Raw genomic sequence first — 25,247 nt, 5'->3', positions numbered from 1 at the left:
TAAGGTGTCCTGTTCCTTTTCATCCAGCTTTATTATTTCCTTATAAAATGTTATACAATGACAATTAACATTGAACATCATACCTATTTCTCAGGGACACATGAAAAATATTGGTGAAATTTATATATTACACAGGAAACCCATCATATATCCTCTATGTAAATATATAAGTAGTTTGAAATCTTTGGCACTAAAACATAAACTTCTGTAGAATACAGTTTTAATTACAGTAAAAATATATAAAGTTTACAACCAAACTCTGTGTATTCTGTACCGAACACTAACAACAGCAGACGAAACAGACAATTTCTAAATTTAAAATAAAATTTATCTTTTCCATAAAGATATACCATTTCTGTCACACCTGATGGAAATACACTGTGGTAGCCATTTCTTAAAAGGTTAGATGTAAAATTCATTTGTATCCAATATATTATAACGTGATGCTAGCCAAAATAGAACACTTCTCAAGTATTTAATGCAGAATTTTGATTTTTCAATACAAGTGATAAGGTATTCATAAATCATTAAGTCAATTTTTAACAGGCCATGTTTTCTATGCTTTTTATTATCTCTATCTGAAATTTTAAAAACTGAAATTATGAAAAAATTCCAGGAAATGATGCTATGTAACACAACAAATATTGTTTCATGTTTCAAAACAATGAAAAGTGTTGCTGAAATGAACATTTTTGATATATAAAGGACTGAGATTAATGAGAAACTTGGTGACCTTTTTTTGATAAAATAAAGAAAATATCAAGGTCATGTCAGTTATTTCTATAAAAGAACAGAATGATGAGTGGCGTTCCATTTTGGGCACCCCTACCTGTTGAAATGCATTGATGAAGCTGGCATGCCTAGATGTGTTCTATGCAGATACATGTACTCTGTTGACATGTAACCAAAGCATAAAATGAAAGCAAAAAGAATCTATTTATGGAAAAACTTGGCAGGAAATTTTTAAAACTTCCAATTCGAGTTTCGTCTAGCATCTTCAGAAGCATCATGGTATCTGGGCAGCACCATGGACCATCTAGTATATCAAACCATTAATTTTCAACAGTTTGGAGATTTCCTTCAACAGAATTCATTGTCCCAGCTACTGTTCCCCTGAATCTGTTGGCATTAACTTCAGGTTCCGTCACAATTTACTCTAACGGAAGACTTAACATTTCTGAAAATTACCAGCCATCTTTATTCCTATGTTACCTTCACTTTAAACAGAGATGAATTTAATGAGAAATATCACTTATTAAAAACATTTTTTTCAAAAAACTTTATTTTGGAATTTTTAATGTGTTAATGAGATCTCGGACCATACCAGCTATTGGTTTTGAATATGTCTCTAAAAGTACTGGAGTTTCAGCCTCTATCCTTATCCCTTTGGAGAAATTTGCATTACCTGAAAAAGAAAAAAAAAACATTTAACATTATGATTATACTGTAATAAACTAAAATGGGATGTATTTCATTCGAAAGATTAAAGGGGCAGTGGACACAATTTCATAAGTCAATTCATAAATCTGTCCATACTTTCAATAAAAAAAACCCAAAAATTCCATTGTAGACAGATATAAAATTTGTACAAGGATAGCTACATAACCCTTACACTTCAGTGTATCAAACGTTTACATAAAGACTAATGGTTTATGTCAGAAAACCCAGAAAACTTTCAGAATTACATATAAATCTCATTAATATAAGGTTACCACATTTAGAAGATATTGCAGAGGACATCTTACATGGGTAACACTATAATAACTGTTGTTAGGTACACAAGATGTAACATTCATTCAGAATGGGGACATCATACTGTATATACCCCCTTAACTACATTACTACTGTATATACCCCCTTAACTACATTACTACTGTATATACCCCCTTAACTACATTACTACTGTATATACCCCCTTAACTACATTACTACTGTATATACCCCCTTAACTACATTACTACTGTATATACCCCCATAACTTCATTACTACTATATATACCCCGTTAACTACATTACTACTGTATATACCCCCTTAACTACATTACTACTGTATATACCCCCTTAACTACATTACTACTGTATATACCCCCTTAACTACATTACTACTGTATATACCCCCTTAACTACATTACTACTGTATATACCCCCATAACTTCATTACTACTATATATACCCCGTTAACTACATTACTACTGTATATACCCCTTTAACTACATTACTACTATATATACCCCCTTAACTATATTACTACTGTATATACCCCCTTAACTACATTACTACTGTATATACCCCCTTAACTACATTACTACTGTATATACCCCCATAACTTCATTACTACTATATATACCCCGTTAACTACATTACTACTGTATATACCCCCATAACTACATTACTACAGTATATACCCCCTTAACTACATTACTACTGTATATAACCCCCATAACTACATTACTACAGTATATACCCCCATAACTACATTACTACAGTATATACCCCCTTAACTACATTACTACTGTATATACCCCATAACTTCATTACTACTATATATACCCCGTTAACTACATTACTACTGTATATACCCCCATAACTACATTACTACAGTATATACCCCCATAACTTCATTACTACTATATATACCCCGTTAACTACATTACTACTGTATATACCCCTATAACTACATTACTACAGTATATACCCCCTTAACTACATTACTACTGTATATACCCCCATAACTACATTACTACAGTATATACCCCCATAACTACATTACTACAGTATATACCCCCTTAACTACATTACTACTGTATATACCCCATAACTTCATTACTACTATATATACCCCGTTAACTACATTACTACTGTATATACCCCCATAACTACATTACTACAGTATATACCCCCATAACTACATTACTACAGTATATACCCCCTTAACTACATTACTACTGTATATACCCCCTAAACTACATTACTACTGTATATAACCCCCATAACAACATTACTACTGTATATACCCCCTTAACTACATTACTACTGTATATACCCCCATAACTACATTACTACAGTATATAACCCCCATAACTACATTACTACTGTATATACCCCCTAAACTACATTACTACTGTATATACCCCGTTAACTACATAACTACTGTATATACCCCCTTGAACTACATTACTACAGTATATACCCCCTTGAACTACATTACTACTGTATATACCCCCTTGAACTACATTACTACAGTATATACCCCCTTGAACTACATTACTACAGTATATACCCCCTTGAACTACATTACTACTGTATATACCCCCTTGAACTACATAACTACTGTATATACCCCCTTGAACTACATTACTACTGTATATACCCCCTTGAACTACATTACTACTGTATATACCCCCTTGAACTACATTACTACAGTATATACCCCCTTGAACTACATTACTACTGTATATACCCCCTTGAACTACATTACTACTGTATATACCCCCTTGAACTACATTACTACAGTATATACCCCCTTGAACTACATTACTACAGTATATACCCCCTTGAACTACATTACTACAGTATATACCCCCTTGAACTACATTACTACAGTATATACCCCCTAAACTACATTACTACTGTATATAACCCCCATTGAACTACATTAATACTGTATATAACCCCTTGAACTAAATTACTACAGTATATACCCCCTAAACTACATTACTACTGTATATAACCCCCATAACAACATTACTACTGTATATACCCCCTAAACTACATTACTACTGTATATAACCCCTTGAACTACATTACTACAGTATATACCCCCTTGAACTACATTACTACTGTATATACCCCCTTGAACTACATTACTACTGTATATACCCCCTTGAACTACATTACTACAGTATATACCCCCTTGAACTACATTACTACAGTATATACCCCCTTGAACTACATTACTACTGTATATACCCCCTTGAACTACATTACTACAGTATATACCCCCTTGTAACTACATTACTACTGTATATACCCCCTTGAACTACATTACTACTGTATATACCCCCTTGAACTACATTACTACTGTATATACCCCCTTGAACTACATTACTACAGTATATACCCCCTTGAACTACATTACTACTGTATATACCCCCTTGAACTACATTACTACAGTATATACCCCCTGTACATATACTGTATATACCCCCTTGAACTACATAACTACTGTATATAACCCCCATAACTACATTACTACTGTATATACCCCCTTAACTACATTACTACAGTATATACCCCCGTTAACTACATTACTACTGTATATACCCCCTTAACTACATTACTACAGTATATACCCCTGTTAACTACATAACTACAGTATATACCCCCTTAACTACATTACTACTGTATATACCCCCTGAACTACATTACTACAGTATATAACCCCCATAACTACATTACTACTGTATATACCCCCTAAACTACATTACTACTGTATATACCCCCTTGAACTACATTACTACTGTATATACCCCCTTGAACTACATTACTACTGTATATACCCCCTTAACCAAATGATTGATGAGTAGAATAAAACACCAAAAGGTGAACTTTATAACTGATTAAAGTTTACAGATCTACCCTCTTATCTGTGGCAGTAAGAATCCTGTACAAGAAAATTTTACCAGGATTCCTCTGCTTGTCTTTATATTTTCATCTCACAGAATAAAATAAAAGGGTTCTTTTTTAAGAGATTGAATATTTCTGATACTCCCGTGCTAATTTAAACACTCCTTACTGGATAATCCATATAGAGATACTGCTTATCTTGTAAGGTTACAAATGACAGGGTTTTGATGACAGATATAACTTTACCTTGATTTGATATTTTCTTGTCCTCATTATATACTATGAAGTCATCGGATGTAATGCCTAGTAGTTCTGCATACATTTTTGATATGTTTGAGGGTATTTTGCTATCGTCTACGCTATGATACACTACACGACATGGTGTATCCTTCATTTGGATTCTCAGCATGAAAGTCTGTAGCTGCAAAAGATAGCATCTAGGACTTTAAGTACAATGTATCATATATTTAACAAAATTTGAAATCTCTGATTCAAAAACTAGAAATTTGTCTCCCCTTATTAGCCAAAATACATAGAATATAATTTGTATGAGCAGTTTTCATTAGGGGTGGATGTGCAAAATTAGCAAAATAAGGACAAAACCTTTATTTGATAGGTTCCAGGAGAAAAGTACTGATCAATCGCAGGCTGATACACTGCTTTTTAAGATAACAAAGGAGTGACATCTAACTATACCGTTATGCAACCTCGCGATTCGCTTGATGTACATCAGTAGATCAAACTAGTCTTTTGTCTCGTCCACGAGGTTGTCATGACATGTTCCAGAGAAGAACATAGCAAAAAATAGTATCCCCCAGAGTAAAGGGGATGGCCTCTGTTTGAAACAGAGATAATATAACATGTATAGATCAATATCATCTGGATGTATTGATATATCTTATTAGCTCAGTAATACTTACAGTTTTGTAGCGACTTCCTGCTATGGTCCGCGCTGTGTTGATCACCTGCATGGTAGTATAGCCTGAATACCCATAGGAACCCCTCATCAATATCATATACAGCCAAACAAATGGACGAGCTTGTAGAGACTCCCAAAGATTAGTCAACCTTACAGCGTTCTGAAACTGTAACTTTCCTCTGAAAGGTAAATTTTGTTCTAAATGCTGTGTAAGTAAAAATCAACTGGACAAGGAGACAGAAGAATAACAGAGTGTACTGAGTTATCAATCTTATCCTCCCAAATACTATTAAGTCCCTGCTTCAGAGATGGAATTGAACATAAAATTATTAAAGAAAATAAAAATTCAGAACTTTTGTGAAAAAGACATACATAAATTACAAATCTATGGTAAATTGAATTTGTTATTGTTCATTAACCTAATGGACTAATGAATGGAATTACTGAGATAACATGCACAGAATCTAGACATCAAAGCATGATAAAGCTGGTTTTTGTACATAAAAGCTTGTGGACTGGTTTGATTTTAGTGTGAAACATACTTAACAGGTTTTAGTGGCGTGTGTTCGGCCGGACAGAGCAGTGCTGCTGATCTGAAAACTGTACTGTCTGTCCCTACCAGTGCGACTGATGTACTGCAGCCTAAACCATACCCCAGCACCACATCTACTCTGAAACATCACCACACATTACAGTCAGTACCATTCTAATGATCTACAAGAACAGAGATACATTCTAAACACTTGGAGTTTCTCAAGCGTCAGTATTTTCTATTTTTTTAATTGAAAGTGTACTGCTTGCATGTCCTAATTTCAAAATACTTCAATGATTTATCATAAAACTGATTATCAATATACTAAATTCCACACCAAGCACTGTTTGTCCTTATTTCAAAATACAACATGTCCAGAGGGTCTGCATTATTCATCTATTAAAATATACCTCTATTTCCCCCATTGAGCCCCGTACTTCTTTGTTCTGGGATTGGGCAGGGGACAAATCTGAGTGCTTTTCACCCAGAAATGCTCTGGAAAGAATCAAAACCTTTGTTTATACAAAGCTGATTAAATCCTATTTATCCAAATTATGAGAATTCAGGCAAAATTTAATATTCTGGACAAGTGGTATTTAAATATAAAGTTTTGAATGGATATATCAGCAATGTATGGCAGACACAGCACCATGCATACGTTGTCAGATGAGGTAACAAGAGGGGTGTGAATCTTAACCATTATCTGACAATCGACAAATGGATGAACAAACCATAGAATTCCCTGACTTTAAACATTCCTTGTAAGTGTCAGAAACTCAAAAATGGTAGGTTCTGTTCATGAAAAACAGTTGCACAATCTTGTAACAAAATGGCTACTGTGGTTGCCATGTTGAAGTTTTGATTGGACTGAAAAGTAACAACAAACCATCTCTTTCTTTTCCTTAACAAACAAAACAAGGTTCAAGAGGTTAAAAGGTTGTTATCAAGTGTCATGAAACAAAAATTATGTCACTGAATATAGTAAGCCAGTGTCGATACATGTACACCATCAAAACTGTCATCCTATACTAACAATTCTTACAAAGTTATTTCCAGAAGGAAATAACCCAGTTTATGCTCAAAAAAGCAATTTTTTCTATGAAAATTAAAGTAAAGTTTAAAAAAAAATTCCTCTCTAGGAAGAGATGTAATACCTATTTGGTAATTAAAGCACCTTCCATGCTTCCATTCATACAGAGCATTTTTTTCTACCATATCTGGGTGTTGAGAAGAAAATTTTTGAAATTTAAGTCAATCTGCCCCCTTTTGGCCCCACCCATCAGCCCCTGGGGATCAGTCAGGATCAATATGGGTATACAATCATGCTGTCATTTTTACCCTCTCCTTGTGGGGAAATATGACATCCTGGGGCCATAAAATTCACAATTTTGGTAAAGCACCATAAGATGCTTCCATGCATGAAGAGCATTTGATTCTACCATATCTGTGTGTTGAAATCCAAATCAATTTGACCCCTTTTAACCCCGCACTCATGCCCTTGGGGTGGGGACTATATAATTAATATTTTGATTCACCTTCGGCCAGGGAAGGTTTCTGCAAAATTTCATTGAAATCGAATCAGGAGTTTTTGAGAAGTCAAAAATGTTAAATTGTTTACAGAAACACGATGCCGAATGAAGGTGATCACAATAGGTCACCATAAGACCATCTCAGGATCATTTCAGAGAAGTTGGACTCAATTCCAGGGTGAAACTTGAGCTGAAGTTTCAAATAGGTGTTGCACAAGAAACCATGACCATGATTGTGCAAACATGTTACAATATGGCCTCCCTGACTGACATGTCAAAGTTTTGACAAGGTCGAAAAAAACAACACTTTGTTGGCTACCTTTCATCAACATTTTCACCAATTTTAGCTCAATGGCACCATTGAAAATGGAGAAGAAGTTTAAAATATGTGTTTCAAGATGGTGAAAACGGTGGCCATCTTGGATTTCAGGCTGACTTGAAAATAACAACACTAGGTCAGGACCATCTCAGGATATTTCATACAAGTTTGAGCTCGATGTCACTAGTGGAACTTTAGAAGATGTTTAAAATGTAAAAAGTTTCCATACAGCGGAAGGTGGTATGGCATGCTGCAACCAGCAGACAACGACAGACAAAGCACAATGGCTGTAAGTCATCATGACCCTTTGGGTCAGATGACATAATAATGGTTTATAATTCAATAATCTTGGTGGCATTGAATGAGTGGCATGTCACAACAGTTATAGTCATACGACTTTCTATTCATCATATCTCACTAAACTAAATAGAGATTACACCACAGTAACTGTAGAAACCAACCTCCTTATATTTAATGTCATTTGAAAGTCGAATACAAAATGCATCTTCTCATCCAGTGCTCCTGTGAAAACATTCCATTCCCTCCATTTGAGCCATTTCGTTTCACCATATCCTGGAACAACAAACATCAAACATTACATTTTACCATATCCTGGAACAACAAACATCAAACATTACATTTTACCATATCCTGGAACAACAAACATCAAACATTACATTTTACCATATCCTGGAACAACAAACATCAAACATTACATTTTATCATTTCTTTCAAAATGTTCATTAAAAACCAGAGAAAAAGTATTGATGTAAAGAATTTTTTGATGTTGCAAATATGTATATAGCACAATCAAACAGGAATTTATAGAAATAGGGTTTCCCTACAATTGGGTTAGGTTGTGATGTCACATCTTTGCCTTACTTTTTAAACATTTCAATTTCCTCTTCTGACACAACAGTGCCTGATCAAATCATAGACATTATGTGAGGATTTACTCTATACATGTATATGAAAATGTGATTTTATGTGCAGTAGATGCAAGTGAAGAGTGCCATCCCTCTTCTTGATGTTTGCAGATGATAGTGAAAATAGATGTGGGTGTATTTTGTCATGAAATCTGATCATAAAAACATCTCGTCCCTACCCCACATCACTGCGCTTTATAGTCCTCCCCAAAACAAACATCTCGTCCCACCCCTCATCACTGCGCTTTATAGTCCTCCAGAAAACAAACATCTCGTCCCACCCCCATGTCACTGCCCTTTAAAGTCCTCCCCAATACAAACATCTCGTCCCACCCCCATGTCACTGCGCTTTATAGTCCTCCCAAAACAAACATCTCGTCCCACCCCAACATCACTGCGCTTTATAGTCCTCCACAAAACAAACATCTCGTCCCACCCCCATGTCACTGCGCTTTATAGTCCTCCCCAAAACAAACATCTCGTCCCACCCCATGTCACTGCGCAATATAGTCCTCCCCAAAACAAACATCTCGTCCCACCCTTACATCACTACGCATTATAGTCCTCCCCAATACAAACATCTCGTCCCACCCCATGTCACTGCGCTTTATAGTCCTCCCCAAAACAAACATCTCGTCCCACCCCCATGTCACTGCGCTTTATAGTCCTCCCCAAAACAAACATACATGCTTTATAGTCCTCCATCCCCCACCCCCATGTCACTGCGCTTTATAGTCCTCCCCAAAACAAACATCTCGTCCCACCCCCATGTCACTGCGCTTTATAGTCCTCCACAAAACAAACATCTCGTCCCACCCCCATGTCACTGCGCTTTAAAGTCCTCCCCAAACAAGCATCTCGTCCAAACCCCATGTCACTGCGCTTTATAGTCCTCCACAAAACAAACATCTCGTCCCACCCCCATGTCACTGCGCTTTATAGTCCTCCCCAAAACAAACATCTCGTCCCACCCCATGTCACTGCGCTTTATAGTCCTCCACAAAACAAACATCTCGTCCCAACCCACATCACTGCGCTTTATAGTCCTCCACAAAAACAAACATCTCGTCCCACCCCAACATCACTGCGCTTTATAGTCCTCCCCAAAACAAACATCTCGTCCCACCCCCACATCACTGCGCTTTATAGTCCTCCCCAAAACAAACATCTCGTCCCACCCCCATGTCACTGCCCTTTAAAGTCCTCCCCAATACAAACATCTCGTCCCACCCACATGTCACTGCGCTTTATAGTCCTCCCCAAAACAAACATCTCGTCCCACCCCCACATCACTGCGCTTTATAGTCCTCCCCAAAACAAACATCTCGTCCCACCCCCACATCACTGCGCTTTATAGTCCTCCCCAAAACAAACATCTCGTCCCACCCCACATCACTGCGCTTTATAGTCCTCCCCAAAACAAACATCTCGTCCCAAAGTCCTCCCCAAAACAAACATCTCGTCCCAACCCCACATCACTGCGCTTTATAGTCCTCCCAAACAAACATCTCGTCCCACCCCACATCACTGCGCTTTATAGTCCTCCCCAAAACAAACATCTCGTCCCAACCCACATCACTCCGCTTTATAGTCCTCCCCAAAGCAAGCATCTCGTCCCACCCCCACATCACTGCGCTTTATAGTCCTCCCCAAAACAAACATCTCGTCCCACCCCACATCACTGCGCTTTATAGTCCTCCCCAAAACAAACATCTCGTCCCACACCACATCACTGCGCTTTATAGTCCTCCCAAAAACAAACATCTCGTCCCACCCCACATCACTGCGCTTTATAGTCCTCCCCAAAACAAACATCTCGTCCCACCCCACATCACTGCGCTTTATAGTCCTCCACAAAACAAACATCTCGTCCCACCCCATGTCACTGCGCTTTATAGTCCTCCCCAAAACAAACATCTCGTCCCACCCCCATGTCACTGCGCTTTATAGTCCTCCCCAAAACAAACATCTCGTCCCACCCCCACATCACTGCGCTTTATAGTCCTCACCAAAACAAACATCTCGTCCCACCCAAGCATCACTGCGCTTTATAGTCCTCCCCAAAACAAACATCTCGTCCCACCCCATGTCACTGCGCAATATAGTCCTTCCCAATACAAACATCTCGTCCCCCTACATCACTGCGCTTTATAGTCCTCCCCAAAACAAACATCTCGTCCCACCCCACATCACTGCGCTTTATAGTCCTCCCCAAAACAAACATCTCGTCCCTACCCCATGTCACTGCGCATTATAGTCCTCCCCAAAACAAACATCTCGTCCCACCCCCATGTCACTGCGCTTTATAGTCCTCCAAGAAACAAACATATCGTCCCACCCCTCATCACTGCGCTTTATAGTCCTCCAGAAAACAAACATCTCGTCCCACCCCCACGTCACTGCGCATTATAGTCCTCCCCAAAACAAACATCTCGTCCCACCCCACATCACTGCGCTTTATAGTCCTCCACAAAACAAACATCTCGTCCCACCCCAACATCACTGCGCTTTATAGTCCTCCCCAAAACAAACATCTCGTCCCACCCCCATGTCACTGCGCTTTATAGTCCTCCCCAAAACAAACATCTCGTCCCACCCCCACGTCACTGCGCTTTATAGTCCTCCCCAAAACAAACATCTCGTCCCACCCCACATCACTGCGCTTTATAGTCCTCCCCAAAACAAACATCTCGTCCCACCCCCATGTCACTGCGCTTTATAGTCCTCCCCAAAACAAACATCTCGTCCCACCCCATGTCACTGCGCTTTATAGTCCTCCCCAAAACAAACATCTCGTCCCACCCCCACATCACTGCGCTTTATAGTCCTCCCCAAAACAAACATCTCGTCCCACCCCATGTCACTGCGCTTTATAGTCCTCCACAAAACAAACATCTCGTCCCACACCACATCACTGCGCTTTATAGTCCTCCCAAACAAGCATCTCGTACCATCCCCATGTCACTGCGCTTTATAGTCCTCCCCAAAACAAACATCTCGTCCCACCCCACATCACTGCGCTTTATAGTCCTCCCCAAAACAAACATCTCGTCCCACCCCCATGTCACTGCGCTTTATAGTCCTCCCCAAAACAAACATCTCGTCCCACACCACATCACTGCGCTTTATAGTCCTCCCAAAAACAAACATCTCGTCCCACCCCACATCACTGCGCTTTATAGTCCTCAAAACAAACATCTCGTCCCACCCCCATGTCACTGCGCTTTATAGTCCTCCACAAAACAAACATCTCGTCCCACCCCCATGTCACTGCGCTTTATAGTCCTCCCCAAAACAAACATCTCGTCCCACCCCACATCACTGCGCTTTATAGTCCTCCCCAAAACAAACATCTCGTCCCACCCCCATGTCACTGCGCTTTATAGTCCTCCACAAAACAAACATCTCGTCCCACCCCACATCACTGCGCTTTATAGTCCTCCCAAAAACAAACATCTCGTCCCACCCCATGTCACTGCGCTTTATAGTCCTCCCCAAAACAAACATCTCGTCCCATCCCCATGTCACTGCGCTTTATAGTCCTCCCAAACAAACATCTCGTCCCACCCCACATCACTGCGCTTGATAGTCCTCCCCAAAACAAACATCTCGTCCCACCCCCACATCACTGCGCTTTATAGTCCTCCCCAAAACAAACATCTCGTCCCACCCCACATCACTGCGCTTTATAGTCCTCCCCAAAACAAACATCTCGTCCCACCCCCATGTCACTGCGCTTTATAGTCCTCCCCAAAACAAACATCTCGTCCCACCCCACATCACTGCGCTTTATAGTCCTCCCCAAAACAAACATCTCGTCCCATCCCCACATCACTGCGCTTTATAGTCCTCACCAAAACAAACATCTCGTCCCACAACACATCACTGCGCTTTATAGTCATCCCAAACAAGCATCTCGTCCCATCCCCATGTCACTGCGCTTTATAGTCCTCCCCAAAACAAACATCTCGTCCCACCCCACATCACTGCGCTTTATAGTCCTCCCCAAAACAAACATCTCGTCCCACCCCACATCACTGCGCTTTATAGTCCTCCACAAAACAAACATCTCGTCCCACCCAAACATCACTGCGCTTTATAGTCCTCCCCAAAACAAACATCTCGTCCCACCCCATGTCACTGCGCTTAATAGTCCTCCCCAATACAAACATCTCGTCCCACCCCCATGTCACTGCGCTTTATAGTCCTCCACAAAACAAACATCTCGTCCCACCCCATGTCACTGCGCTTTATAGTCCTCCAGAAAACAAACATCTCGTCCCACCCCATGTCACTGCGCTTTATAGTCCTCCCCAAAACAAACATCTCGTCCCACCCCCATGTCACTGCGCTTTATAGTCCTCCACAAAACAAACATCTCGTCCCACCCCAACATCACTGCGCTTTATAGTCCTCCCCAAAACAAACATCTCGTCCCACCCCACATCACTGCGCTTTATAGTCCTCCACAAAACAAACATCTCGTCCCACCCCACATCACTGCGCTTTATAGTCCTCCCCAAAACAAACATCTCGTCCCACCCCACATCACTGCGCTTTATAGTCCTCCACAAAACAAACATCTCGTCCCACCCCCATGTCACTGCGCTTTATAGTCCTCCCCAAAACAAACATCTCGTCCCACCCCCACATCACTGCGCTTTATAGTCCTCCCAAAAACAAACATCTCGTCCCACCCCACATCACTGCGCTTTATAGTCCTCCCCAAACAAACATCTCGTCCCACCCCCATGTCACTGCGCTTTATAGTCCTCCCCAAAACAAACATCTCGTCCCACCCCATGTCACTGCGCAATATAGTCCTCCCCAATACAAACATCTCGTCCCATCCCAATGTCACTGCGCTTGATAGTCCTCCACAAAACAAACATCTCGTCCCACCCCCATGTCACTGCGCTTTAAAGTCCTCCACAAAACAAACATCTCGTCCCACCCCAACATCACTGCGCTTTATAGTCCTCCACAAAACAAACATCTCGTCCCACCCCCATGTCACTGCGCTTTATAGTCCTCCCCAAACAAACATCTCGTCCCACCCCCATGTCACTGCGCTTTATAGTCCTCCCCAAAACAAACATCTCGTCCCAACCCCACATCACTGCGCTTTATAGTCCTCCACAAAACAAACATCTCGTCCCACCCCCATGTCACTGCGCTTTATAGTCCTCCCCAAAACAAACATCTCGTCCCACCCCCACATCACTGCGCTTTATAGTCCTCCCCAAAACAAACATCTCGTCCCACCCCACATCACTGCGCTTTATAGTCCTCCCCAAAACAAACATCTCGTCCCACCCCATGTCACTGCGCTTGATAGTCCTCCCAACAAACATCTCGTCCCACCCCCATGTCACTGCGCTTTATAGTCCTCCCCAAAACAAACATCTCGTCCCACCCCAACATCACTGCGCTTTATAGTCCTCCCCAAAACAAACATCTCGTCCCACCCCACATCACTGCGCTTTATAGTCCTCCCCAAACAAGCATCTCGTCCCATCCCCATGTCACTGCGCTTTATAGTCCTCCCCAAAACAAACATCTCGTCCCACCCCTATGTCACTGCGCTTTATAGTCCTCCACAAAACAAACATCTCGTCCCACCCCAACATCACTGCGCTTTATAGTCCTCCCCAAAACAAACATCTCGTCCCACCCCACATCACTGCGCTTTATAGTCCTCCACAAAAACAAACATCTCGTCCCACCCCATGTCACTGCGCTTTATAGTCCTCCCCAAAACAAACATCTCGTCCCACCCCACATCACTGCGCTTTATCGTCCTCCCCAAACAAGCATATCGTCCCATCCTCATGTCACTGCGCTTTATAGTCCTCCCCAAAACAAGCATCTCGTCCCACCCCCATGTCACTGCGCTTCTCGTAGTCCTGCGCTTTAAAGTCCTCCAAAAACAAACATCTCGTCTCATCCCGATGCCACTGCGCTTTATAGTCCTCCCCAAGCAAGAATCTCGTCCCACCCCCACATCACTGCGCTTTATAGTCCTCCCAAAACAAACATCTCGTCCCACCCCATGTCACTGCGCTTTATAGTCCTCCCCAAAACAAACATCTCGTCCCACCCCACATCACTGCGCTTTATAGTCCTCCACAAAACAAACATCTCGTCCCACCCCAACATCACTGCGCTTTATAGTCCTCCACAAAACAAACATCTCGTCCCACCCCACATCACTGCGCTTTATAGTCCTCACCAAAACAAACATCTCGTCCCACCCCCATGTCACTGCGCTTTATAGTCCTCCAAAAAACAAGCATTTTGTCCCACCCCCACATCACTGCGCTTGATAGTCCTTCCCAAAACAAACATCTCGTCCCAAAACAAACAAACATCTCGTCCCACCCCTATGTCACTGCACTTTATAGTCCTCCCCAAAACAAACATCTCGTCCCACCCCCATGTCACTGCGCTTTATAGTCCTCCACAAAACAAACATCTCGTCCCACCCCATGTCACTGCGCTTTATAGTCCTCACCAAAACAAACATCTCGTCCCACCCCCATCTCACTGCGCTTTAAAGTCTTCCACAAAACAAATATATCGTCCCACCCCCACATCACTGCGCTTGATAGTTCTCCACAACACATACATCTCGTCCCACCCCACATCACTGCGCTTTATAGTCCTCCCCAAAACAAACATCTCGTCCCACCCCCATGTCACTGCGCTTTATAGTCCTCCCCAAAACAAACATCTCGTCCCACCCCATGTCACTGCGCTTTATAGTCCTCCCCAAAACAAACATCTCGTCCCACCCCACATCACTGCGCTTTATAGTCCTCACCAAAACAAACATCTCGTCCCACCCCACATCACTGCGCTTTATAGTCCTCCCCAAAAGAAACATCTCGTCCCACCCCACATCACTGCGCTTTATAGTCCTCCCCAAAACAAACATCTCGTCCCACCCCACATCACTGCGCTTTATAGTCCTCCCCAAAACAAGTATCTCGTCCCACCCCATCACTGCGTCCCACAAACCCATGTCACTGCGCAATATAGTCCTTCCCAATACAAACATCTCGTCCCAACCCCATGTCACTGCGCTTTATAGTCCTCACCAAAACAAACTTCTCGTTCCTACCTAATGTCACTGCGCTTTATAGTCCTCCACAAAACAAACATCTCGTCCCACCCCCACATCACTGCGCTTTGAAGTCCTCCCCAAAACAAACATCTCGTCCCACCCCAACATCACTGCGCTTTATAGTCCTCCACAAAACAAACATCTCGTCCCACCCCATGTCACTGCGCTTTATAGTCCTCCCCAAAACAAACATCTCGTCCCACCCCACATCACTGCGCTTTATAGTCCTCCCCAAAACAAACATCTCGTCCCAAACCACATCACTGCGCTTTATAGTCCTCCACAAAACAAACATCTCGTCCCACCCCCACATCACTGCGCTTTATAGTCCTCACCAAAACAAACATCTCGTCCCACCCAAACATCACTGCGCTTTATAGTCCTCCCCAAAACAAACATCTCGTCCCACCCCACATCACTGCGCTTTATAGTCCTCACAAAACAAACATCTCGTCCCACCCCCACGTCACTGCGCTTTATAGTCCTCCCCAAAACAAACATCTCGTCCCACCCCACATCACTGCGCTTTATAGTCCTCCCCAAAACAAACATCTCGTCCCACCCCATATCACTGCGCTTGATAGTCCTCCCCAAATAAGCATCTCGTCCCACCCCCATGTCACTGCGCTTTATAGTCCTTCCCAAAACAAACATCTCGTCCCACCCCCACATCACTGCGCTTTATAGTCCTCCCCAAAACAAACATCTCGTCCCACCCCACATCACTGCGCTTTATAGTCCTCACCAAAACAAACATCTCGTCCCACCAAAACATCACTGCGCTTGATAGTCCTCCCCAATATTAACATCTCGTGATTAAGTCCAGACCTGACCAATTTTATGGTTTCTGGTTGTATAAAGATAAGGTCTAGACCTGACCATTTTATGGTTTCTGGTTGTATAAAGATTAAGTCCAGACCTGACCAATTTTATGGTTTCTGGTTGTATAAAGATTAAGTCCAGACCTGACCATTTTATGGTTTCTGGTTGTATAAAGATTAAGTCCAGACCTGACCAATTTTATGGTTTCTGGTTGTATAAAGATTAGGTCCAGACCTGACCATTTTATGGTTTCTGGTTGTATAAAGATTAGGTCCAGACCTGACCATTTTATGGTTTCTGGTTGTATAAAGATTAGGTCCAGACCTGACCATTTTATGGTTTCTGGTTGTATAAAGATTAAGTCCAGACCTGACCAATTTTATAGTTTCTGGTTGTATAAAGATTAAGTCCAGACCTGACCATTTTATGGTTTCTGGTTGTATAAAGATTAGGTCCAGACCTGACCATTTTATGGTTTCTGGTTGTATAAAGATTAGGTCCAGACCTGATCATTTTTATAGTTTCTGGTTGTATAAAGACTAGGTCCAGACCTGACCATTTTTATAGTTTCTGGTTGTATAACGATTAGGTCCAGACCTGACCATTTTATGGTTTCTGGTTGTATAAAGATTAAGTCCAGACCTGACCAATTTTATAGTTTCTGGTTGTATAAAGATTAAGTCCAGACCTGACCAATTTTATGGTTTCTGGTTGTATAAAGATTAGGTCCAGACCTGACCATTTTATGGTTTCTGGTTGTATAAAGATTAAGTCCAGACCTGACCATTTTTATGGTTTCTGGTTGTATAAAGATTAGGTCCAGACCTGACCATTTTTATAGTTTCTTGTTGTATAAAGATTAGGTCCAGACCTGACCATTTTATGGTTTCTGGTTGTATAAAGATTAGGTCCAGACCTGACCAATTTTATAGTTTCTGGTTGTATAAAGATTAGGTCCAGACCTGACCAATTTTATAGTTTCTGGTTGTATAAAGATTAGGTCCAGACCTGACCATTTTATAGTTTCTGGTTGTATAAAGATTAGGTCCAGACCTGACCATTTTATGGTTTCTGGTTGTATAAAGATTAGGTCCAGACCTGACCATTTTATGGTTTCTGGTTGTATAAAGATTAGGTCCAGACCTGACCATTTTATGGTTTCTGGTTGTATAAAGATTAGGTCCAGACCTGACCATTTTTATGGTTTCTGGTTGTATAAAGATTAGGTCCAGACCTGACCATTTTATGGTTTCTGGTTGTATAAAGATTAGGTCCAGACCTGACCATTTTATGGTTTCTGGTTGTATAAAGATTAGGTCCAGACCTGACCATTTTATGGTTTCTGGTTGTATAAAGATTAGGTCCAGACCTGACCATTTTATGGTTTCTGGTTGTATAAAGATTAGGTCCAGACCTGACCATTTTATGGTTTCTGGTTGTATAAAGATTAGGTCCAGACCTGACCATTTTATGGTTTCTGGTTGTATAAAGATTAGGTCCAGACCTGACCATTTTATGGTTTCTGGTTGTATAAAGATTAGGTCCAGACCTGACCATTTTATGGTTTCTGGTTGTATAAAGATTAGGTCCAGACCTGACCATTTTTATGGTTTCTGGTTTTATAAAGATTAGGTTCACTCTTGACCACAAATGTGCCGCAATCAAAGGACCAAGAGAGAAAAAAGTCACCAGAAACTGAAGCCAATGATCTCAGTTAAAATCAGTAAGATCGCCTGTCCTATCCAGGAACCAGTTGACCTCCTGTAGAAGAAGAAGATTCAGAGAGGAGAGCCTAAGACGTAACAAGAGCCCTGACTTCACGAGCTGTAACCTTGAACCGCCCACATATCCCTTCATCGGAGTGATCGTAAGCAAAATGCATTCCCACAGATCTATCTTAGACAGACTGAGCAGTGATGTCCTGCTTAGCTTTTTTGATGGGCAGAAACAACAGAGAATGGTAACCTCCCCCTCACTGGTTTTATCGAGATAAACCACAATGTCCGACAAGGACAAAACAAACTGCCATTGTTTGAGATGCCTACAACAGACACCAAGGAAGGAATTCTGATAGGTTCAGGAGAAAACCCTGGCATCTCATTCTTAGCGAAGGAAGCAGGATCGGTGAACAAAGACACCGCAGAATACCCCTAGACTAACGGAGACAAGAAGGAAGACATGATACTTTACTGCCTCTGCGCACAAAAATCAAGGCAATGAAAAAACTGTAAAGAACAGGAAGAAACTTCAAAGAAGCATTATCAAGAGGCTCATACAAGTCTCTAATCAAGGATTCCGTTGTGGTGCTATCTACCTGACTCTAGGTCTGACCAGATTGAAACCCCTCAGCAGAGCAGACAAGGAAGGGGAAATGCTGACTTTCTGTCTGCCATTAAAAGCAAAGACAAAGGCCAAAGCAAAGCGGTAGCCAACTATGGTTCCAGGTGCTAGATTAAAAACTCTGAAGAAGGACAGATGAAAATCAGCGATCACCAGAACAAGAGCTTCTCACCACACCAGTTACAGAATTTTCCCGATCTGGATTGGCAGAAGTGACAGACCGGATGGATCTTACAATGCGAGCTGACACATCCTCAGAAAAGCATGTGAGCGAGGCGGCCTCCCTTGATAGGTGGATGATCTGAGGCTGTGAATGCAACACATTGTACCGAGGCTGCCGAAGGAGGTCTCGACTTAGTGGCAACCGCAGAGGCTGGTCCACCAGCGGAGATTGTTACACAGGAAATCAGGCTGCCTCGTCCATAGGGGAGCTTCCAGAGGAAAAGAGCAGGAATTTTCTTGAAACTTCTGGAGCACCATGCCCACCAGAATGAGCGGGGGAAAACGAATCAACATTCAGCTTGTTCCAATACAAACCTGTAGATCGAGGACTGGAGAGACATAGGTTGGCAACTGAGTATCCAGAGCTGTGGTACACAGATCTTTGAGGTTTGTTCCAAGCCTGACATACTGCTCGGAAAACCAAGGGTTTCAGCCACCATTCCACCAAAACCGACTGACGACGTCTGGAAAGATTGTCGGCCAGGAGTTTCAAGCAGCCTAGAAGATGCCCAACCTGAATGGTCAAGTGCATGTCCTTACAAAGCGAAAGAATCTTGATAGTCAAGGCACACAGCACATGAGATCTAGTGCCCCTTACTTTTTTCATGTAAGCGATAACTGTGGAGTTGTCTGTAGCCAGACAAATGACCTGTGACTGTAGCACCTCCCAAAGGGATTACAGAGCTAGCAGGACTGTCTCCGACAAACTGATGTGCTAAGAGAGCTGTTCCCTGGACCATTCCTTGGACTGGACATAGCCGACCAGGTAGGTGCCCCAGCCCGTCACGGACGCGTCCGAAAAAAGGGGGGTGAGACTTGATCCACGGAGGGGAACCCGTTGAAGAACGTGTCCCTACAAGTCTACCAAGAGGCAAAGTCATTCACTGACTTAGTTAAGGGGAGCATAACTTTCCAATCCAAGCAGGAACCTTGTTGGCGTGCAAGAACATTTTCAAGGGTCTGACGTAAAGAGTCTCGAACTTTCATACACTTGTCCTCTGGCGAAAGAGCAATGATCAGAACCGTATTGAAACTGTAGGCATCTGAAATTGCCTTCATACCCATCCCCAGTGAAGCGATGATGCCCTATGGAGTCTCCATCTTGAAGTAGGGGAATCCACGCGCATGTTTAAAGTAATCAGAACATTTTGGAGTAGACGTCGGGTGTACATTCCATCGCAGGAATCTCCTCAACCATTTCCTTGCATAGCGTAGTCCGTACTTCCTCCTCAGAGCAAGAGCCTTTTTTACGGATCATCAGGAGTGGGGAAGAAGATTTGCTTTGCAGACGGGGGATCCTGAATCAAGAGAGTCCCCCAACCCTCCGAAACCATAAACAAAGGCCAGCTGTCTTGGGTGCTGTCCCTTCACTGAGGAAAGAAGGAAACGAGAGGGCCGCCTACCAGGAGTTCCGGTAAAGGAACGCCTAGGCCTTTCCACACAACAGAACCGGGGTCTGAAGAAACCACATCCAAATATGACCAACTGGCGATGGCACGGAAGAAAGAAGCGAACCAGGAGCTCGATTTTCCATTGGAAGAAAGTTTCTTGCCACCCGTTTCTTTCTTGCCCTTTGCTTTGAGGACTTCTTCACTGCCGGCCAATAACCCTGTGAAGAATCTGACCACTAGGAACAGGGAAAACAATGCCAAAGGTCATTGAATCATCTTTCAGATCCTTCTATACATCGGATAATACCCCACTAAACAGAGTTGGACCACTAATGGGGGACGTCAAAAGGCGAGAACGGAAGGGTTCGCAAACCTTATGTCCCTGTGGACGAAACCGCAGCCACTGAATGTAATTTTTATGAATTCAAGGCAGACATTAGTCTGACCTGCATATCTCTCGTCGTCGGAAAGTCGGTCCACATACAGATCGACTGTACAATGGCAGGATATGAGGCGAGGGGAGCAGCATCCTCTCGACCTTGTGATGTTCCTTTGGCTGGAACACCACCTGGTCTACTAACTTCCCGGGCCAGAAAGATAAGTCCCTCGATCCAGCTTGGCTGGATGAGGAGTCAGCTTCCCATCATGAATGGCATAACTGAAGGGATTAGCCTTCGATAAATCCCAGGTTTCAGCCCAACAAACCAAGGAAACACAGGAAAACGGGACTAAATATCACGACCTACATAATATCAAATAAATAGGAAATCAAGTAAAACCGTTATGAAATGTGAGCAAATTCACAGGAATATAGGAGGATACCGCCCTGTATTTGTGGAAAGTCACGTTGAAAATAGCCAGCAAGCTTAGCGCCATAGATAAAGAAGGACGTATTTCCGGTCGTACGTATGCACGACGAGCAGGTAAGAAGGGCTCCCTGCGGAGAGTTTATAATTAAATCACCTAGCAGTAGTATTATGAGAAGCATTTGTAGATTTCAGACTTTCAAACTATTGCTATCATCAAGGGAGCTGTTTAGGCTAATGAAAAGTAAGCTATTATGCTATGAATTTAAAGGATGAAATGGCAAGTGTCACGAAATAAGGAGTGGCACTTGTGCCCTTTGTGTAAATTGTATGAAAGCAGCTTATGCTTCGTTTTAGATATATTAACCGCAAATGCCATTGGTAGATATATTAAAATGATGCATATGAAATTGTATAACATATATCAATTGAATCCCTTCTAAAATCATAACCATTATACATAGACTAGTTCTTGTTGTCACATTGATATTCAAAAAGTTGTCCTTTGTCCAGGTTGAATAATTACAGGTGTATAATCTAATACAGAAGATTATCAATAATAAAATCCAGGTAAACAGCATGTATTTAAATACCATCTCCTGGAAACCAGAACCACAGTAACATCCTACACAATGTCGCTTTCAGTCACATTAAAACAACCTTACATCATTGACTTTGAAGCTATTTAAGACCGGTGCCTCTATACGTTACCATGGACGTCGGTACCAGGCCTGGTGTTTCTTTACCATATTTACCAATCATAATGTTCTGTTTTGGCTTTATCAAGTACCATGAGATGTTTAGTAAACCAGGTGACTTTAGGTCGAATAGCATAACATAACGAAAAAGGACTGTGGCGGTGAATTTCCAGGTTAGAGAAATATAGACAATGTTAAGTAACACTTTGACGCTGGAGATGGAAGCATGGGTTTATCAATAACGCTGTGCCAACATGGAAAATTTATCTGATTGTGGTTTTGCACTGAGAGGACAGAGGAACAATTTACAATTTGGTGATTGACATGCATGTGTAACAAATTGTAAAAATCTCCTGTGATTTATCTTAATTATCAAAATTGCGACTCTGCTGAGTCGAATTCCTGTCCGTATGAAAGGTCAGACTACTTGTGTCCATCATAAAGGGAGGCTGTTGGAGTTTTATTGTCAAACATGCCGGGCACTCATTTGTCCCAATTGTCTACCATCAATTCACAAAGGGCATACTGTTTGTGAGCTCAGTGAAATTTCTCCTCAAAAACAGATAGACATTAAAAAAAATATTGATTAAACAGAAAAAAATGACATTGTACAATTTGAGAAATGTATCAAATTTACTGAACCATTCCTTAAAGATAAAACCAGTACATTTTAAAACTTGTCACGTGAGGTGATCAACTGAAACAAGACCTTGACCTGCTAGCAGACTATTTTTAGAAAGATGGGATAGGACAATTTAAGGATGATACAGAAATTCAAAGAGGAACTGGAAATGTGAGAGAATCACTCGAAACAACAAATCCAGGAATGTCAAGTCGTCCATCAACGTTTTTCGTACATAGATATCTACAATGCCTCTTGTGATATCCATTCTATTTACAGTTTGCCGGGAAAAACTGTCCTGGATACTGCCAGCTTCACGCCTAACCAAAATCCTCGAGGTCCACTGAAACTAGCCATAGGGGATGTTACCGCCATACAAATAAACACCCTTCTGTCAGAGACTAAGGTGGTCAGGGGGTGCGAGTCTCCTCGTAAAATCACTTCTTTGTGTCCTACCATGGATGGTAAGGTGTGGATCTGTACCACAAAAAATTACACTGTTATTTCAACACTAACTTTTTTGGACAGCCAAGGAAAAATTCTACATGCTATTGATTATCGATAAACGATCAATAACATCACACACGTTGGATCTGTGACAGTCAATACAACATCATGAAGATGGACTTTACTTTGACCGCTGCCCTTTCGTCAACAGTTAGATAAAATGGAATAGCTTGGACAGGGTGAACTTGACTGTGGCCGATCTTAACTCTCCTCAACTGTTTGATACCACGGAATAGCTTGGACAGGGTGAACTTGACTGTGGCCGATCTTAACTCTCCTCAACTGTTTGATACCACGGAATAGCTTGAACAGGGTGAACTTGACTGTGGCCGATCTTAACTCTCCTCAACTGTTTGATACCACGGAATAGCTTGGACAGGGTGAACTTGACTGTGGCCGATCTTAACTCTCCTCAACTGTTTGATACCACGGAATAGCTTGGACAGGGTGAACTTGACTGTGGCCGATCTTAACTCTCCTCAACTGTTTGATACCACGGAATAGCTTGGACAAGGTGAACTTGACTGTGGCCGATCTTAACTCTCCTCAACTGTTTGATACCACGGAATAGCTTGGACAGGGTGAACTTGACTGTGGCCGATCTTAACTCTCCTCAACTGTTTGATACCACGGAATAGCTTGGACAGGGTGAACTTGACTGTGGCCGATCTTAACTCTCCTCAACTGTTTGATACCACGGAATAGCTTGGACAGGGTGAACTTGACTGTGGCCGATCTTAACTCTCCTCAACTGTTTGATACCACGGAATAGCTTGGACAGGGTGATCTTTAATGGTGGTTAGCCGGAAATATATAATGTTATCGGAGATTCTAAATTACTAAATGACATAGCCTGTTCTTCAATATCAAATGTTTAACTTTTCGTTGTTTGTACGCAAAATGCAGCATTCTAATTTGTCGTTTTTACGCGCATTCATTCATTTCGCAAATAGGTTCTTCTTTCATACAAGCAAGAAACTATGAACAAATATCCCTATCAAAGCTTAATTAGAGTTTCCCCAAATGCACGACCCTAAACGATACCTGAAGCATCGTCTCTTCACGTGCCTGCACTAACAATACTGTCAAAATGTAATCCATGAGATTAGTTGTATGGATAAAGTTATAGCGTAATATTGAGATCGCTGGCTATAAGAACAGTACATAACAGTGCCACCAGTATGAATAAACGCATCTTAATTACATTTTAAATATTGATATACACGGAAACACCTTTTGCAGTTTGTCATATTTTTAAAATTATGTGCATTGCTGGACCATTGCATGCCGACTAGACAGTCTAAATTAATGAAATATTATTAATGTTATACAGTATCTATACCCTTTAATGAGATGGTAATGCGAAGTAACAAATCCAATGAATTCTTTGCACTCATTAAACATCACATTGTAAATTTCCTGTTTGGCTTTTCACTGAATGTTGATTGCTAGATGGTTATTGCGATTTCAATGAGCTAACTGCACGCTTTATGTGATGTATGAAACTGTAAAAACAGTGGTACCAGTTCTATCACTTGCCAACATTCCATTGGTAATAATTATGTAAATATATTATTGTGTAAAATAGGCACAGGTACCTGTTTAGCTACAAACAACTAAATAGACTCATAAACCTGTTTAGCTCCAGGCTAATAAATAGCCAAAGATCCGTGTCTAGCTCCATCCAACTAAATAGTCAATGTCCCTGTCTAGCTACATGCTACTAAATAGTCACATGTCCCTGTCTAGCTACATGCTACTAAATAGTCACATGTCCCTGTCTAGCTACATGCTACTAAATAGTCACATGTCCCTGTCTAGCTACATGCTACTAAATAGTCACATGTCAATGTCCAGCTACA

General features: G+C 41.6%; 1 protein-coding gene across 1 annotated transcript; it reads right to left on the bottom strand.

Moving 5' to 3' along the window:
- LOC132560813 (uncharacterized) lies at positions 1–21,372 on the bottom strand (the record flags this gene model as incomplete). Its single annotated transcript, XM_060225501.1, has 8 exons — positions 1–1,405; positions 4,873–5,047; positions 5,547–5,724; positions 6,088–6,216; positions 8,387–8,498; positions 19,677–19,875; positions 20,765–20,988; positions 21,237–21,372. Coding segments are annotated over 8 exons (1,278 nt in total), but the record flags the coding sequence as incomplete, so codon positions are not given.
- Positions 21,373–25,247: the final 3,875 nt, after the last annotated feature.

The sequence above is a fragment of the Ylistrum balloti genome, unplaced genomic scaffold, assembly GCF_031769215.1.
Source record: "Ylistrum balloti isolate Yb309-2 unplaced genomic scaffold, AGI_CSIRO_Ybal_v1 Utg371118, whole genome shotgun sequence".
NCBI classification, from domain to species: domain Eukaryota; kingdom Metazoa; phylum Mollusca; class Bivalvia; order Pectinida; family Pectinidae; genus Ylistrum; species Ylistrum balloti.
Note: the sequence above shows the minus strand (reverse complement) of the source record. Positions and strands in the feature narration are given on the sequence as shown.